The 17,143-nt window shown below is 46.6% G+C and overlaps 1 protein-coding gene across 6 annotated transcripts in view; it reads left to right on the top strand.

Annotated features, from left to right (window-relative positions):
- The window catches only part of ldb2a (LIM domain binding 2a), an 84,879-nt gene that overhangs the window by 22,212 nt on the left and 45,524 nt on the right, over positions 1 to 17,143 (top strand). For all 6 annotated transcript variants that reach the window (XM_061835057.1, XM_061835056.1, XM_061835055.1 and 3 more), the window contains exon 2: positions 657 to 759. In XM_061835057.1, coding sequence (XP_061691041.1) covers positions 657 to 759 — 103 coding nt within the window. The remainder of the gene's footprint in view (positions 1 to 656; positions 760 to 17,143) is intronic.

The following is a 17,143-nucleotide window of genomic DNA, read 5'->3' as shown; positions in this document are numbered from 1 at the left end:
TATCTATCTATCTATCTATCTATCTATCTATCTATCTATCTATCTATCTATCTATCTATCTATCTATCTATCTATCTATCTATCTATCTATCTATCTATCTATCTATCTATCTCTATCTATCTATCTAATCTAGTTTGATAGCTATCTATCTAGCTTGCTAGCTAGCTAGCAGGTTATTCAGGGAATGGCATTATATTTATATGACGGTAGATCGTTTTGTGTCATTAGTAAACGGCGTGCCTGTGACACCAAAACAAATTCCGACTTTCAACATAAACCGTCCCAGCCCTCGTTACGTTACTTAGCTGCACTGCGAGTGTTCCGAATTTTGTCATTTTTATTTTTAACGGTCTCGAACTGGTTTACCAGTCAGCTAAACGGTTTAAATTAGCTTCCCTTTTCTGGAGTATTTGGCAAAGTCAGTCGCAAGTCATAAAACTGGAAACTCGAGTCGAATCCCTCCTTCCCCATCTCTAGCAAAGAATCTAAATAAATAAAACAAATGTACACATTCTGTTGGGAAGAAATTCTCCCTGTTTATTTAAATGTTGATGATATTTTAATAGTCAGTGATGAAACTTGTTTTCTATTCATTTTTTCCACTTCAAGACTCAATTAATCAGCATCGATTCTGGGCAATTTCGTTTTTGCGCAGGAAAGCGACAGTTTGTGGTGGGACGCCTTCGCCACAGAATTCTTCGAGGAGGACGCCACCCTCACGCTGTCCTTCTGCCTGGAGGATGGACCAAAGAGATACAGTAAGATCTTTTGAACTTTCTTGCTGAGAAGCTGCGACACGTGGTCGTTCCGCCATGTTGTGCGCGTCCACGTTTTGTCTGCCCCGGAGATACGAGACCTCCTCGTTTTGGTTCCGCTTGCTCCATTCTCGCTGATGTCTCCGTAACAGTCCTCAAACGCCACCTTCAAAGTATACGCCGACGACTCAGTCGCCCCACGATGTGGAGTACAACGACTTCTGATCAGTTACGTTATCGTGTTTATTATTCGATATCGTGGCTCGGTCGCATCTGCGCGCAGTGGACATATTGATGCAGATAAGGAAGCGGCGCTCGCGCGATTTCGCACCCTCACGGAGGAGGCGAGGCGACGTCTCGTTTTGGATGCGAAATTTCCAAAAGAAAGAAAAATATCCCCAAACGGCATCGAGGCGGAAACCTCGTTTCCCCCGAGGGGCGCGCGAGTCTTGGCGGCATCCGAAGCGGCGACGGCTCACTGTCGTTCGCTCGCCGATTATGGAATCCACCTGTGGAGAAAACGGCGTGATCCGCTGCGGGAGCCGGATTTGACTAAACGCTGAAAAAAGGCAGCTATCCCTTTTACAATTGGAAGGAAAGCTTCTGTTTTCTGCTCCTGCCCGAGCTCCCCGCCGAGCGAGATCCGGGGCTCGGCCGGGGAGCGAGATCCTGGGTTCGGTAGGGAGCGAGATCGGGGGCTCGCCGGGGAGTGAGCTCACGGTTCCGTTGCTCGGCCGGGGAGCGAGATCCGGGGCTCGGCGGGGAGCGAGCTCACAGTTCCACTGCTCGGCCAGGGAGCAAACTCGGAAGACTCCGCGTCATCCCTCCTGAACGACCATCCGAATATTCAACATTATCTACAGCCGAGCGGCGGAGCTCACTCCCCAGCCGAGCGAGCTCCGGAGCTCGGCGGGGAGAGAGATCTGGGCTTCGGTAAGGAGCGATATCCGAGGCTTGCCGCGGAGCGAACTCATGGTTCCGCTGCTCGGCCGGAGAGCGAGCTCGTCCGAACCGTCCGAATATTCAACAATTTTTCCAGCCGTCCGGCGGAGCTCCGTCACTCGGCGGCATTATTTACAGCCGCAGGTTCAAATCTGTACGGAAGTATTCCTCCGTCTTCCCGATCAAACCGATACTACTAGTTCTTCATCAGATGAGGATAAATTCGAGAAATCAGCGCTGGGCATAATGGTGTCGCGTGCAATCGAGCGTTTGGAACGGCACGTAACATGTCACATTCGCCCACGTAGGTCAAGTGACTAGCGAAAATGGCAGCACCCCTGAAAATTCGTAAATGCCGATTTAAAAAAAAAAAAAATCTTCTCCAAACACGATTAAATGAGAGAGCGTTTAACATCACATTGTCAAAATAGAGTACATGTTTCATGACCTATTGGATACATTGTTAGTGCAAACCACCGGAATTTCCCCTTTTAAAGAGGAGCAAAGTCAAGTAAAGGAGCAGATACTAAATGCCTGCCATATGTTTATTTTTTAATAACAATTTGCCGATTTTTAATGAAATCTTTCAAGTCAACATGCTAGCATTAGCCATCCTGTCGATGATATTTCGGAGAGAATTGAACGCCGCAACAACTCCACCGCATTCAATGAAAAGTCAACAGCTAATGCTTGCTTGGATTCACACACGCCTGTAAGATATTCTCTTTTTGAAAAAAATCATTTGCTATTTTGCGCATTATTGTTATTGCGCAATCAGTAATAACAACACCGGCGGTTCGCCCAATCACATATCAGCCGTCCTCGTCTTGCAATTTGGGGGGCCGCGTGTCGGGTTCCCTCACGTCGTAAGCGAGCACATTAAAATCTTTTTTACAGCCGCGACGTTATATTACCTCGTACCTGCTAATATTTTTAATGCCGGCCCGAGTGTCAAAAAATGTCCTGGCGGGGAGCGTGCGAGATGCGTGTTGTTGATGCCGGCCAAATCTCCATCATGCAATTATTGCAAGCCGTGCCGCGCCGTATCCGAATATTCAACAGGAATGCGTCTAATTGCACGCCGCCCCTCCGCTCGCCACCGCGGCCCTCGTCCGGTCGTGGGCGTCTGACGAAAGCGTCGTGATGCAACCGGGGAGCAAGGCTCGTCCCCCCCCCCCCCCCCCCCCCAAATGAGAACAACGGCGTCAACGCGCTCCTCGCAATTGTTGCAACAGCGGGATGACCGCTTATTAAGCCAGTCAGACAGGCTTCAGTCTTGTTCGTTCTCCCCCGTGCCCGCGTGGCTTTTCTCCGGGCACTCCGGTTTCCTCCCGCATCCCAAAAACATGCATCATTAATCGGACACTCTAAATTGCCCCGAGGTGTGATTGTGAGTGCGGCTGTTTGTCTCTACGTGCTCTACGATTGGCCGGCAACCAGTTCAGGGTGTACCCCTGCCTCCTGCCGGTTGACAGCTGGGATATGCTCCAGCACTCCCTGAGACTCTCGTGGGGATAAGCGGCAACGAAAATGGATGGATGGATGGATGGATGGATAAATTGCCCCGAGGTGTGATTGTGTCAACGGTTGTTCGGTTCTAAGTGCCCTGCATTTCGCTTGCAACCAGTTCAGGGTGTACTCCGCCTCCAGCCCGTTGACAGCTGGGATACCCTCCAGGACTCCCTGAGACTGTGGTGAGGATAAGCGGCAAAGAAAATGGATGGATGGATGGATAAATTGCCCCGAGGTGTGATTGTGAGTGTCAATGGTTGTTCGGTTCTAAGTGCCTTGCATTTGGCTTGCAACCAGTTCAGGGTGTACCCCGCCTCCAGCCCGTTGACAGCTGGGATACCCTCCAGGACTCCCTGAGACTCTTGTGAGGATAAGCGGCAAAGAAAATGGATGGATAGTTAACAAAATAATTACATGAAGTGAATTGATTGATGTGTTGATGACATATTGATTCATTTAGTATACACTCGCAACAATGGGTGTAATTCTTATTCTTGAAAACAGTGTTATCATTTTTATTAAACAAACGATGCAGCAATACATGTAGACAGACAAAATGACTTGTATATATACTGTATATATGAAAGTAATATATTCTCTATTTGTTGGAAAAAAAAGGGCAAATATCATTGCGATTTAGTAATCTTGAATTGAATCATGTATTTATTATTATTATTTATTCATAATACTTCCCCCTGGTGGCCAAGTCACACATACCAAAATGATCATCATGTCTCGGCAGCACATCAAGGCTCCACTGTTCTTGTTTTTTGATCTGTGGTCTCGCTTTTTTGTGGATTTTTACCAGAGGTGGGTGCGTTCGGAACGACTCGCCCGGGATGAGCGACGGTTCTCCGTACGAAAACATGAAAAATGGGTGAAACGTCAAAAATCCAAACGTGTCGCTCCTGCCTCGACATATTTCACGACACACATTTGAACATGTTTAGCAGCAGCGTGCAATATCAAGAAGGATGTTTTGCAGAGTTGTACATATGAAAGAAGGGGGGGGGGGGCGGGGAGGGGAGGGGGTGTCACGGCTCGGAGGTGAAGTCCGCCATCCGACTCCCTTTCTGTCGAATCAAAAGATTGACAGCGGCGAGGGTGCCGGAGTGGGAAGCTGCTTTTATTGAATCGGCTGCTGGAGTGTGCGTTGAAGGAGTGGGGTGGGGGGGTGGGGCTGTTGTGGGGGGGGGGGGGGGGGTGGCGTATTGAAGGTGCACGGCGTGATTGACAGGCGGGATGATGCGGCGGCGGTAGAGGCGGCGGCGGCGACGGCGGCGGCTCAGCTGCAGAGCGGAGATGTAGCCCCCCCCCCCAACCCCCCTCCCTTTCCTCGCCGTTGATTGACAGCTGAGGCCCGTCCTCACTAACGCAGCAGTGGAAGATTCCGTGGTTTGGGTGGGGGGGGGGGGTTAGTCACTGAAATCGTGTTTCACGCAGCTTTCGGCGTTTTTGTTTCGCGTTGTTGGTGCTTCTGTGCCACGGGTCTTCAAAATGTGGCACGGGGGCCATTTGTTGACTGCTGCCCATCTGGTATCGGTCCACTGCATGTTCTAATGGTGTTCCCTCTTTAATGTGTTTACTCGTTCTGATCTCGCATGTGGCAAAGCCATTTATTGAGTGTCAGGAGAATAGTAAACCCACAAACACAATGAGCATATGTGCGCGAAAGCTGCTGCGTGGCTTTTCTCCGGGTGGGCACTCCGGTTTCCTCCCACATTCCAAAAACATGCAACATTAATTGGACACTCTAAATTGCCCCAAGGTGTGTTTGTCAGTGCGAGTGTTTGTCTCGATGTGCCCCGCGATTGGCAAGCAACCAGTTCACTTCCTGTTGACAGCTGGGATAGGCTCCAGCACTCCCTGTGACCCTTGTGAGGATAAGCGGCAAAGAAAATGGATGGATGGATGTTTCACACGGCAGGAGAAAGTTGAAGTTGAGGGGTGTGTCCCCTAAGTCCTCAAGGTCCTCGTTGTAGTCTTCCTACTTTTGGTCCAATGTAGGCCTCGCTCGCGTTAGCTCGTCGCTCGCGTTAGCTCGTCGCTACCATTAGCACGTCGCTAGCGTTAGCTCGTCGCTAGTTTTAGCACATTGCCGCTGTGCCAAACCCTAACGGGACAAGCCGAAAGGAAAACATGAAAAAAGTTGACAATTTTTAAATTCACTAATAATAGGTAAGAGCTGATTTAAAAATAATGTCTACATTTTGAAAGGATAAATGATTGCTAAAAATGACGTATCAAGATGGTCGGTCGGAGGAACTTTGACCTTTGACCTGTTTTGCAAAGGAGCCGATTGGCTGTTTGATAAAAGGGAGAATTCCTTAAAGGTTGTGCGGACAAAATAATTAAAAACAAAATTGAAAAGTCAATCATGTTCTCGCGCCGCGTCAAAACGTGGCGAAGGATCCTCGTTTCGAGCCGCCGCCGAGTTAAGGTGACAAGTACGGATTTAACCTTCGACCTCGACTACGTCTGCCGTCTTTTTTTGTCGCCCGTGATTAAAAATCAATTACGTTCCGGCTTTGGCGTGGAACAATTCGTCCATTCGGGTTGAGGAAGCGCGGCGGAGAGGAGAAGAGAATCTTTTCCGCGGCGCTGCCAATCAATAATAAAAGCCCAAATTGAGGCAGGTTGACTTTGATGATTTTTTCATGCAGTCTGCGTGACTCAAGTGGGCGTCGGCACGCTGGCGCTATTTATTTTAGCCCCATGGATGAGAAGCCAGCGGCAGAATATCATTCATGAGAATTATTCTGAGCGCTTCGTCACACCGAAAAATCCATTTCCAGTAAAATCCCCCCCAAAAATATACGTACGTGCAATTTGATTAACGTGTAATAATGCAAGAAAAAAAAAAACCTCAGAAAAAGACTTAAATTATTCTAATTTGTAAATGTTTATGAATAAAACTGCAAATAAAATGACACAAAAGGTTGAAATAGCTTGTAAAAAAAATGCAAATATTTAACTGTAAAAAAAGCACAAAAAATGAGTACAGAATTTCATAAACAGAGTAAAATGACAAATAAAACAATAGACAATGTAGCAAAAAAATGCAATAAATAAATGCGGTTTAACTATCAGATACATAAAAAAATATAGGGCGGCACGGTGAATCAGCTGGTAAAGCGTTGGCCTCACAGTTCTGAGGTCCCGGGTTTGATTCCGGCCCCGCCAATGTGGAGTTTGCATGTGTGGGTTTTCTCCATGCACTCTGGTTTCCTCGGGTGTGTGTTCTGGTTGTAATTATGAGTATACCCCTTTAAGAGCTGAAGGGGGCGGTGCAAAAACATGCAACATTAATTGGACGCTAAATTGCCCGTTAGTGCGGCTGCTTGTCTCAATGTACCCTGCAACCAGGTCAGAGTGTACCCCGCCTCCTGCCCGTTGACAGCTGGGACAGGCTCCGGCGCTCCCCGCGACCCTTGTGAGGATAAGCGGCAAAAGAAAATGGATGGATGAAAAATATATATCCGCCATGAAACATCACATTTTAAAGAATGAAAAATACACCACCTACAACAATAAAAATAATTAGAATTATGTCAGAGATGAGCAATTGATCAATTGATGAGCCCGACTGAACTCTGTTGCTAACCAAAACAGCAGCACCTGTTGAGGAAGTGAAATATTATTATTATATTCTCTTAGATGAACTCAAATGTGCAGTGAGACGATAATTAGTTCACTAGCAGACCCATACGCAGATTGTTCTTGTTTTGGCTCAACTCTTGCGTCGGACGTGACCGGGTCACGGGCGTCCCCAATGTTGCGTCCGCCGGGCGGCGGAGGGCGGGAACGCGGCCCACAGGAAGGCCGGCGGCGGCTATCGGAGGGCACCAGCCGTCCGCGAGGACGGGCCGCCCCTCGGACTTCCCGTCCCGCGCCGCGCCTGGCGAGATGAGACAAGCGCAAACGGCGGCCTCGGGAACAATAGCAGAGCCCGATGTTAGCGGGCGAAGCCGGCGAAGTCGTCCTTCCTCCGGCGCCCCCCTCGCGGATCAACATCCTGCCCTGAATCAGTGCGTCTTCATCAACCGTTGCATTGTGCTGTCACTTGTCACTTTCCACAGAAAACATTCGCGACCGCCGCAAGCTGCGGACCGCTAACAATGGCGCCTTGCTATTATTTGAGCGCTCGTGCTACGACGATTGGGATTCATAATTTGCACGTTCCCATCACAAAATACAATAAAACAAGAACAAGCACAAAATGGAAAATACAAAAAGTTACTCCAGAAAACAATAGTGACTAAATACAAACATCATAAATTGCAATACAATACCTTGAAATCCAATGCAAGAAAAATGGGATTTATTTTTAAACAAACAAAACAAACAAAATTATGATTTTTAAAAAAATAAAAATATAAAATAAAAATGTGATTTTTATTTTTCCAAAGAAATAAAGTGAGTTACAATGTAATGGAATCTTAAACTCTAATAAAATAAGAGTAAAAATACATGAAATTTCCACTTATCTAAGGTAGCTTTGCAAAATTAAAACACAAAATGAAATATTAAAGAATCAAAATACATATTTCAATAAAATAGCTCAAAATTACAGTTTAATAGAAACTGAATTAAAATGAAATGAAGAAAACAAACTACAATGAAATGGAAAAATAAAGTGGGATTAAAAACAAAGTCCAGTAAAATAAGAAAATAAAATAAAAATAAAACAATAATACAACAAAGTGGAAAAAAGCTAAAAGGATGAGATACTGTTAAAATGCAAAAATATTATAATAATAAATCATAAAATATTATAATAAAAATACAAAATGACAGAAAACTAACAATATAAAATAAAACCTGAAAATAAAAATGATTTACACATATAACATATATAAGTACAAAATCCAACAAAATGAAATAACATGAAAAATATAATGTACTTCTATTCCTTTTAAAGAGTTCCAAAAAAAAAAAAGACCAAAAAATTACCTTTTTTTTTTTTTAAATAATTGTTACCTGTGGTTGGTGTTATTTGTTTGTGATCAACCAGGATGACAAAAACAATTCGCGCAAACTGCCGAATATGTTAAGCGGGGTTCCCTTCACTTTGTCAAAAAACTTTTAGTCTGGAATCTGCATTTGATGTAGAATTCAGACCTCCCTTCTTGCCAGAGATCGGGTCTGACATGTTTCTAACTTGATTTATTAAAAAATCCGAGCGAGTTAGCTGCGAGTGTGCGACGGCCGGCGTGCGCACACTTAATTGAAAGCGACTTGCGCTCCCGTGTGACGTCCACGGGCCCGGTGTTTCCGCCGCGTCCCTCTCGGCCCTTCGGTGTCATCTTTTCCGGCCAATTAAACAAGCGAGCTCCACGGCGAGGAGACTTGTCACTGACACAAATCTCCCGAGTGAATTAGTGCGTGAACGGAGAGAACGCGGGGGATTAAAAAAAAAAAAAAAAAAAAGGATAAATTACGCGCCTAGCAAAGCCCTCGTCCTCCTCTTTCCTCGTCTTTGGGTCGCCGTCGCGGGACTTTTCTCGGCCATCTGGAGTGAAGAAATGCATCAAAGTGGTGTGAACGCGCTTGGCTAACTTTGTTCATTTCGCGAGTTCTATAAGTTCTTACAGCGGAGGGAGCACGCGGGAGACGTACGGCGCTTATTTCATAACGGCGACAAAAGTGTGGGTGTTCAACCCTTTCACTGGGACGAAACGATGGCGCCCCCGTTGAACGCGTTCCTAAGGACACCGATTGAGACCATCTGGCACGGTGACGGGCTTTAACGCCGTCTCGGTCGGATTCGACGAGTTGTCTGCGTTTTAGCGAAGGAGGAATTTCTAAATCGATTGATGTTAGACTCCACCCCAGCACCCCCACCCCCCCAAACAAAAAATATTGATGTTGCGCTTTCCAAAAAGACAAAAGTGATTTTGCACTTTGTAAAACCGAAGACGTACTGTAATTTCTGGGCTATAAGACGCACCTGATTATAAGCCTCACCCGGTACATTTTTAAAGGAAAAAACATTTTTGTACGTACATAAGCCGCACCTGTCTACGTGCCGCATGTGCCCACATTGAAACACGAGATATTTACAAAGAGAGTTTTCAAAGTTTTAATAATATACCTTAGCTTAGCGCTTGGGTAACTTTGTTCATTTCGCGAGTTCTAGAAGTTCTTACAGCAGGGGGAGGATGTGGGAGACGTACACGCAGTACCGTAATCTCTGGACTTTGAGCCGCACCTGATTATAAGACTCACCCAGTACATTTTTAAAGTTAAAAAAAAAAAACATTTTCGTACGTACATAAGCCGCACCTGTCTACAAGCCGCATGTGCCCACATTGAAACACGAGATATTTACAAAAAAAGAGATTTCAAAGTTTTAATAATATACCTTAGCTTAGCGCGGGAGACGTACTCGTCTGCGTTTTAGCGAAGGAGGAATTTCTAAATCTATTGATGTTAGACTCCACCCCAGCCCCCCCTCCCCCAAAAAATATTGATGTTGCACTTTCCAAAAAGACAAAAGTGATTTTGCACTTTGTAAAACCGAATACATACCGTAATTTCTGGACTATAAGCCGCACCTGATTATGAGACTCACCCGGTACATTTTTAAAGGAAAAAACATTTTTGTATGTACATAAGCCGCACCTGTCTATAAGCCGCATGTGCCCACATTGAAACATGAGATATTTACAAAGAAATAGAGCACAACAACAAAGTTTTAATAATATACCTTAGCTTTTCTTTCGAAACAGTGCCTGTGACGCGGGAGCAATACGGTAGTAGCGCAGCGCTAACAGGGCTGGGTAAAAAATAACATACCGGTAAAAGTCACTGAGACGCGGAAGTAACACCGTAGCAACACGGTTCAGGCTACCTGCTTTTATTACCTATGAAAGCTTTCTTTCGTCTTTTTACCTTGCTCCAGTTCTTCCCGCTGCCATTTCCAGCATCTCACTATCGATTCATTTATGCCATATTTACGTCCAGCAGCTCCGTTTCCTTCTTTGTCGGCCAGCTCGGTTGCTTTTAACTTGAAACTTGCGTTGTATGCATTTCTTCATACGTTTTCCATGATGAGGGTCGCTTCATGCTCATTTTAACCACGCACAAAGAGCGAAGTTACATTCAACTTGCGTCTTCCTCGACACGTATATCCCACCCGTCTCACTCTCACCTTTTCTGCTCCAGTGCCCCTTAGGAAAAATCCATAAATTAGCCGCATCATTGCATAAAGTCCGGGATGAGATCCTTCCCCAAGTGGAGGAGTTCAAGTATCTTGGGGTCTTGTTCACAAGTAAGGGAAGAATGGGGCGGTTCAGCGTCTGCAGTGATGCGGACTTTGTATCGGTCCGTTGTGGTAAAGAGGGAGCTAAGTCGAAAGGCAAAGCTCTCAATTTACCAGTCGATCAACGTTCCTGCCCTCACTTATGGGCATGAGCTGTGGGTTGTGACCGAAAGAACAAGATCCCGGATACAACCGGCTGAAATGTGTTTCCTCCACAGGGTGTCTGGGCTCTCCCTTAGAGAATGGGTGAGAAGCTCGGTCATCAGGGAGGGGCTCAGTGTCGAGCCGCCGCTCCTCCGCATTGAGAGGAGCCAGATGAGGTGGCTGGGGCATCTGATTCGGATGCCTCCTGGACGCCTCCCTGGTGGGGTGTTCCAAGTATGTCCCACCGGAAAGAGACCCCGAGGACGACCCGGGACATGCTGGAGTTATCCACGAGGTGCTCAGCGTCGAGCCGCTACTCCTCCGCATTGAGAGGTGCCAAATGAAGTGGCTGGGGCATCTGATCCGGATGACTCCCGGACGCCTCCCTGGGGAGGTGTTCCGGGCACGTCCCACCGGAAAGAGACCCGGATGATGACCCGGGACACGCTGGAGTCATCCAGGAGGGGCTCAGTGTCGAACCGCTACTCCTCCGCATTGAGAGGAGCCAGATGAGGTGGCTGGGGCATCTGATCCGGATGCCTCCTGGACGCCTCCCTGGGGAGGTGTTCCGGCCACGTCCCACCGGAAAGAGACCCCGAGGACTACCCAGGACACGCTGGAGAGACTACGTCTCTCGGCTGGCTGGGGAACACCTCGGGAACCTCCCAGAAGAGCTGGAAGAAGTGGCTGGGGGAAGGGAAGTCTGGGTATTCCGGCTGAAGCTACTTCCCCCGCCACTGGAAAAGCGGCGGATGGATGGATGGATGGATTGCATGAGCCGCAGGGTTGAAAGCGTGTGACAAAAGTTGCGACTTACAGTCCGTAAATTACAATATTTGCTTGTCTTTGCTATCACACTTTGCCCAAAAGGAAATTCAGTATTTCGGCTGTTTGGCTGTATATTGCTCCAGACAGGAAGGGGTGGGGCCAAGGTCCAAACCCAGAAACTGGGAGGTGCGAGTCACACATGCCAACCACTATTTAGCCAGTTCAACTTTGCTCTTTCGGGGAAAGTCAACCTCAACGTCTGAGCGCTTCCAAACACGACACATACGCATTTACATCTCAAAGCTTCCGACCCGGGCTAAGTAGTCCCGCGAGGTCCGTTACCGAACAAATCTGCCATTTTGTTTTTCCCTCTTTTATTTATTTTTTCGGGTGTCTCCCCGTGTAATTTAGCCCGTGCGCTTTTTATTTTATTTTATTTTTTTTTTTTACAGCGACAAAACAAGGCGCTCATGAAAAAATGACGCGCAAAGTGCAGCGGGCGGGCTTTTAACAGTGGAAAAACTCCGACGGAAGGTCAGCGAGGCGAGCGCGCGGGGAGAGCAGAGACGGATTAATAATGAATACCGGCCTCATCTGCGAAGCCCGCCGACGGACGGACGGACGGACGGATGGACGGATGCGCGGCAACGCATTCACCTAGAAAAGATTCGCGTACACACGCCGGCAGGAAGCGACGTGATGCGCACGCACGCACACACATTATTATTGACACATGGAAGAAAAATCCATATTTATATATAATACAGTGCGCAGGAGATCCATCAGCCTCTCTGGTCCGCGCAAGCCTTTACTTAAGGCATGAAAAGTTTATGTGGGCCCTTTACACAAACACACACATGCTGTTTGTAGGCCAAAGCAACAGGTGGCAATTAGGGTTTCAAATCCGGTTTTGGGTTTCAGTTTAGACTCTCGCAGTAGGATTTGGAATGATTCTAAATGATGGTTTCAAATGCAGGGTTCGGTGTTACTTGCTAGGGTTACGGATCGGGGGTTTCAAGCCAGTGCCGGCTTGGAAATGAAGGTTAAAAGGTTGGTTCGCGAATGTGGGTTTCAAACCTGGGTAAAGGGGTTTTGAACAAAGGTTGGGGTTTTAAGTCTAGGTTTGTGCTTCAAATGAACGGTTTAAGGTTGTGTTAGGATTTGGATTTAGGATTTCAAGGGTTTCCAATGGACCTTTCCGACCTGTCAATCACTCGTACAATGATAGCCAATCAGATTAGCCGCATTCTGTCTTGACACGCCCCCTCTCGCCGTATTGTCCCACAAGCAATGCCCGGTTGTCAGTAGCGTGCGCCTGGAAAAGTTCATGTTACGAAGAAAATGGTCCTCAGATGCGCTTGGGGAACGTGCAGTTTCGATGAAAGATATCCGGCTAGGTTACAAGGGGCCCGCTTGGTTCAGTTTCCAAAGCCTAAAACACAGATGACTTGGGATCTTTCCAAGTAAAAAGTACGTAGTACGATTCCACTATTTAATCCCTTTGGATGTCAATATGAAGTTTGTGAGGCGTCGATCGCCAACGTTTCACTGTAACCCTGACATTGCGTCCTGCTCCGTCCAGAATCTTAATTCCCTGTACATATCCTTGCGTGAAATAGTCGAGACTTCTCTGTGGAACTCTCTTGGGCAAGTCTGACGCATTTGGCAAAAAACATACCGCAATATTATCTGGAATACGCGATAGAGAATCGACTTCAAACACGTTCTGTTCGGTCGCCATTTTGGAAGCTTGTGGGATGTGGCTAAGGGGGCGGAGTTTAAGATCGCCATCGGAAAGATTCATTCTAAATTATGGTTTCAAATGCAGGTTTAGGTGTTCTTGTTCGGGTTACGGATTGGGAGTTCCAAGCCAGTCCTGGCTTGGAAATAAAGGTTAAAAGGTTGGTTCACGTATTTGGGCTTTAAACCTTTTTCAAGGGTTTTGGGTCTAGGTTTGGGCTTCAAATGAAGGTTTTACGGATGTGTTAGGATTTGGATTTTGGGTTTGAAGGCCGAGTTTCCAATTCGGGCTTTCGTTAGGAGATTGTGTGTCTGCGTGTGTGCATGTGTGTGCGCACAACTGTCACTTCCTTGAAGGTTATGCGGACTTGGATCGCCATGGTAACCATAAATGACTCACGTTGTTGACCACGCAAAGCGCAGCTGCGTGCAGACATTCGTTATCCGAGCCGCTTATCCTCACAAGGGAGCCCATCCCGGCTATCTCCGGGCAGCAGGCGGGGTGCGCCCTGAACCGGTCGCCAGCCAAATTACAGGGCACGTAGAGACAAACGGTCCCACTCACAATCCCACCTCGGGGCAATTTAGAGTTTCCAATTAATGTTGCATGTTTTTGCACCGCCCCCTCTCAGCTCTTAAAGGGGTATACTCATAATTACAAGCAGAACACACACCCGAGGAAAGCGGACAGCCCGGAAAAAACCCACGCAGACGCACAGGCGGTGGCCGGGATTTGAACCCCGGTCCTCAGCAGTGCGAGGCCGATTTTCAAACTGTTTACACCACCGTGCCGCCTGTATACAATTTTTTTTTTTTTTTTTTCTGAGCATCCAGGGAATGACAGTGGGTGCGGTGGGGGTTGGGGGGGTTGTTCATCAACCAAGATGGCCTAAGACCACCCCCTGACCCCCTCACACACACACTGGCGGGTACTTTGCCAGGTATCATTGGCCCTTTCAGATTAGAGCTTGATTATCAGAGACCAAACAGAGACAAGCGGTGCTCATTATCATTGATTCAGACTTCTGCGGGAATTTGTGTGCGTGGGGAGCACGCGTGTGTGTCGGTATTGAACGACACAGCGTGGGGACGCCTTGTCACAGCAGTCCCCTCACGATGACTGTTTTATGGGGAAAGTGATACACGGCGTTACGGGTGTTTGGGTGGTGCTGCCGTTTGGTTATCAGGGGTTGGGGTAAAGGAAGGGGGGTGGGGGCGGTGGGGTACATCTATCCCTACCGTTTCCCAAGGGGGGGGTAAGTGCAGGAAACACCCCCCCCTCCCCCCGTCCAACCCCCCTCGCACTGTTGAATTATGGATGGAGGTGAAGAGGGGATGAGGGCTGCCCTCAAGGGGACAAACTTCCTCCCCTTGCCTCACCCCCCCTTCCTCCGTCTCCCAGCCCGCCTCCCCCCATCTTTATTTCTCCCTCATGTTTTTTTTTTTTCCCCCTCCCACTTTTGTCGCACCTTCACCCTCATCCCTCGCTTCCTTCCAACATTCGGTTCGCTCCACCGAAACTAGCCGGCAACATGCGTGATGCCATTTGACGCTTAAAACGGATGGTTCACTTTTTTTGTGCCTTATGACGCGCATACGCAAAAAAAAAAAAAAAACACAAATTGCCATTTTTAACCCAAATAAATCCTTCAAACTACGTCAGCCAGGAAAATTTGCATTGTGTGTACAAAAAATTAAAAAATGTCACCCACTGAGAATGAAAATTTATTTTTATCATAAACTCATATTATCCTCCGTGAAGGTGAGTTTGCATATTTTTGTCATCCATCCATCCATCCATCCATTTTCTTTGCCGCTTATTTTTGTCATCCATCCATCCATCCATCCATTTTCTTTGCCGCTCATCCTCACAAGGGTCGCGGGGAGTGCTGGAGTCAATCCCAGCGCTATCTTTTCGTACACCCTGAACTGGTTGCCATCCAATCGGAGGGCACATGCAGACAGACAATAGTCGCACTCATAACCACACCTACGGGCAATTTAGAGTGTCCAATTAATGTTGGATGTTTTTGGGATGTGGGGAGGAAACCGGAGTGCCCGGAGGGAAACCCACGCAGGCACGGGGAGAACAGGCAAACTCCACAAAGGCGGGGCTGGGATCGAAACCGGGTCCTCAGAACTGTGAGGCCAACGCTTTACCAGCTGACCCACAGTTCCACCGTGCCGCCGCTTTTGTCATATAATTTGTTATTATATGTGTATTATATTTGTTAAAACTCTAATAATGACTTAACTGTAGAACACGGGTGTCAAACTCAAGGCCCGGGGGCCGGATCCGGCCCGCCGCGCGATTTCATGTGGCCCGCGAAGGCAAATCATCGGTGTCAAAATTCGCGATTCTTGTGAAAATATGTCCCAGCATTTCAAATTGTCATTTATCATAAATGATACTGTTGAGATACGATGAGCATTTTTGTGCTACCAAACATGAAAAATGGTTGAAAAACCCATCGCGCTTGATTTCTGATTCCAAAACGCGATCATAAATTTCATGCGTAAATACGATGAGGCGATTCAGGATTTCTATGGTTTCGGCCCTCGTAACCACAATGTGACCCACGGCAAAAATGACTTTGACACCCGTGCTGTAGAACATTATGAAAATTAAAATTTGCGAAAACAGCAGCAGTATACAAGAAACCACCACGCCTGAGGAAAAACAATCAAGTTGTAAATTAGGGTTTCAAGAGAGTGTAATGGTTTCAAAGTAGCATTTCAAAATAGGGTTTCCAAACTTGGGTTCGGGTTTCAACTTGCTGAGGGTGATTAATTTAGGGTTAATATTCAATATTCATTAGCGTAGCATGCACAAGAAGTCAATTAGCCTGTTTTCCAGGCTTGACGCTCCAGAAAAAGACAATTCTTATCCTGTTTTTTTTTTTTTTTTTTAAGTTGTTCAGGTTTCTGATTGGCTAAGTGGTCTTTCGTGGAGGGGTTAGACCACCTCGAGATTTTCACAAGGGTCGTTCAAACTCGTTAACACTCCACACAATTCCAATTGCCCCCTCGTGGAAAGAAGGATTTGGAGAATAATTCCTGGATACACACGTTAATTCCTTGCCGCTGCGAGATTAAATTGCCTTTTTTTTTTTTTTGGTTTTGTTAGCACATTCTGAGGCTTTAAAGCAGCTTATTGGATGGAAAACTTCCCGGATGGACATAAAGACGGCAGAAATTGGAAGAAAAGTCTGTTCTTTTTTTAAACGTGACTGAATTGGATATCAATTTTTTTTTGGGGGGGGGGACTAAACGTGAAGAGAGAGAGTGAAATTAGGGTTAGCGCTGAGGTTTGAAGTCATTGCTAAAAATTGCGGTTTCAAGTCTGGGATTGGGTTTTAAGTCAGGGTAGCGGTTTCAAACTTGGGTTAGGGTGTCAAGTCGGGGTCTCTTTTTGACATCAGTGTGAGAAATTATTACGTCAAGTCATGGTTAGCGTTTCCAAAGTACCGTAATTCCGGGCCTACACACTTGATCATAAGCCTCGGTACACAGAAAGAGTTTAACGCTATCTAGCTAACACTGTGTCCCGAGGCTTATAAACCAGGTGCGCTAACGCTAGCCGCGCTTACGCTTCCGCCACGCTAATGCTAACGCCGCGCTAACGCCAGCGCCGCATCACGGCAATAAACCGCAGGGTTGAAAGCGTGTGAAAACATTGGCAGCTTGTAGGCTGGAAATTATGATAGATGCAAATCATGGGTTGGAAATTAAGGTTGTCAATTTAGTAATTAATAAAGTTGCAAACCTTATTTGTTTTCAACATTAGCTTATTCAAATCCGAGTTATGTTGAGAAACATTTTTATATAGGCTTTTTTAAGTAACGAAAAAAAATCTGATTTTTGACATCTTAATCGGAAAGGAATCAATTAACATATTTCATCCACGAGGAGACCTTCTGATTGGTTGAATTAAAGGTGTTGTTGTTTTTCCGGTAGCAAAGTTGTTGAGCTGACAAAAAAAAAAAAAACACAAGATGCCAGCTTTGATGACAGGAA

The sequence above is a fragment of the Syngnathoides biaculeatus genome, chromosome 11 (assembly GCF_019802595.1).
Source record: "Syngnathoides biaculeatus isolate LvHL_M chromosome 11, ASM1980259v1, whole genome shotgun sequence".
NCBI lineage: Eukaryota > Metazoa > Chordata > Actinopteri > Syngnathiformes > Syngnathidae > Syngnathoides > Syngnathoides biaculeatus.
This window is presented reverse-complemented; position numbering and strand designations above follow the sequence as displayed.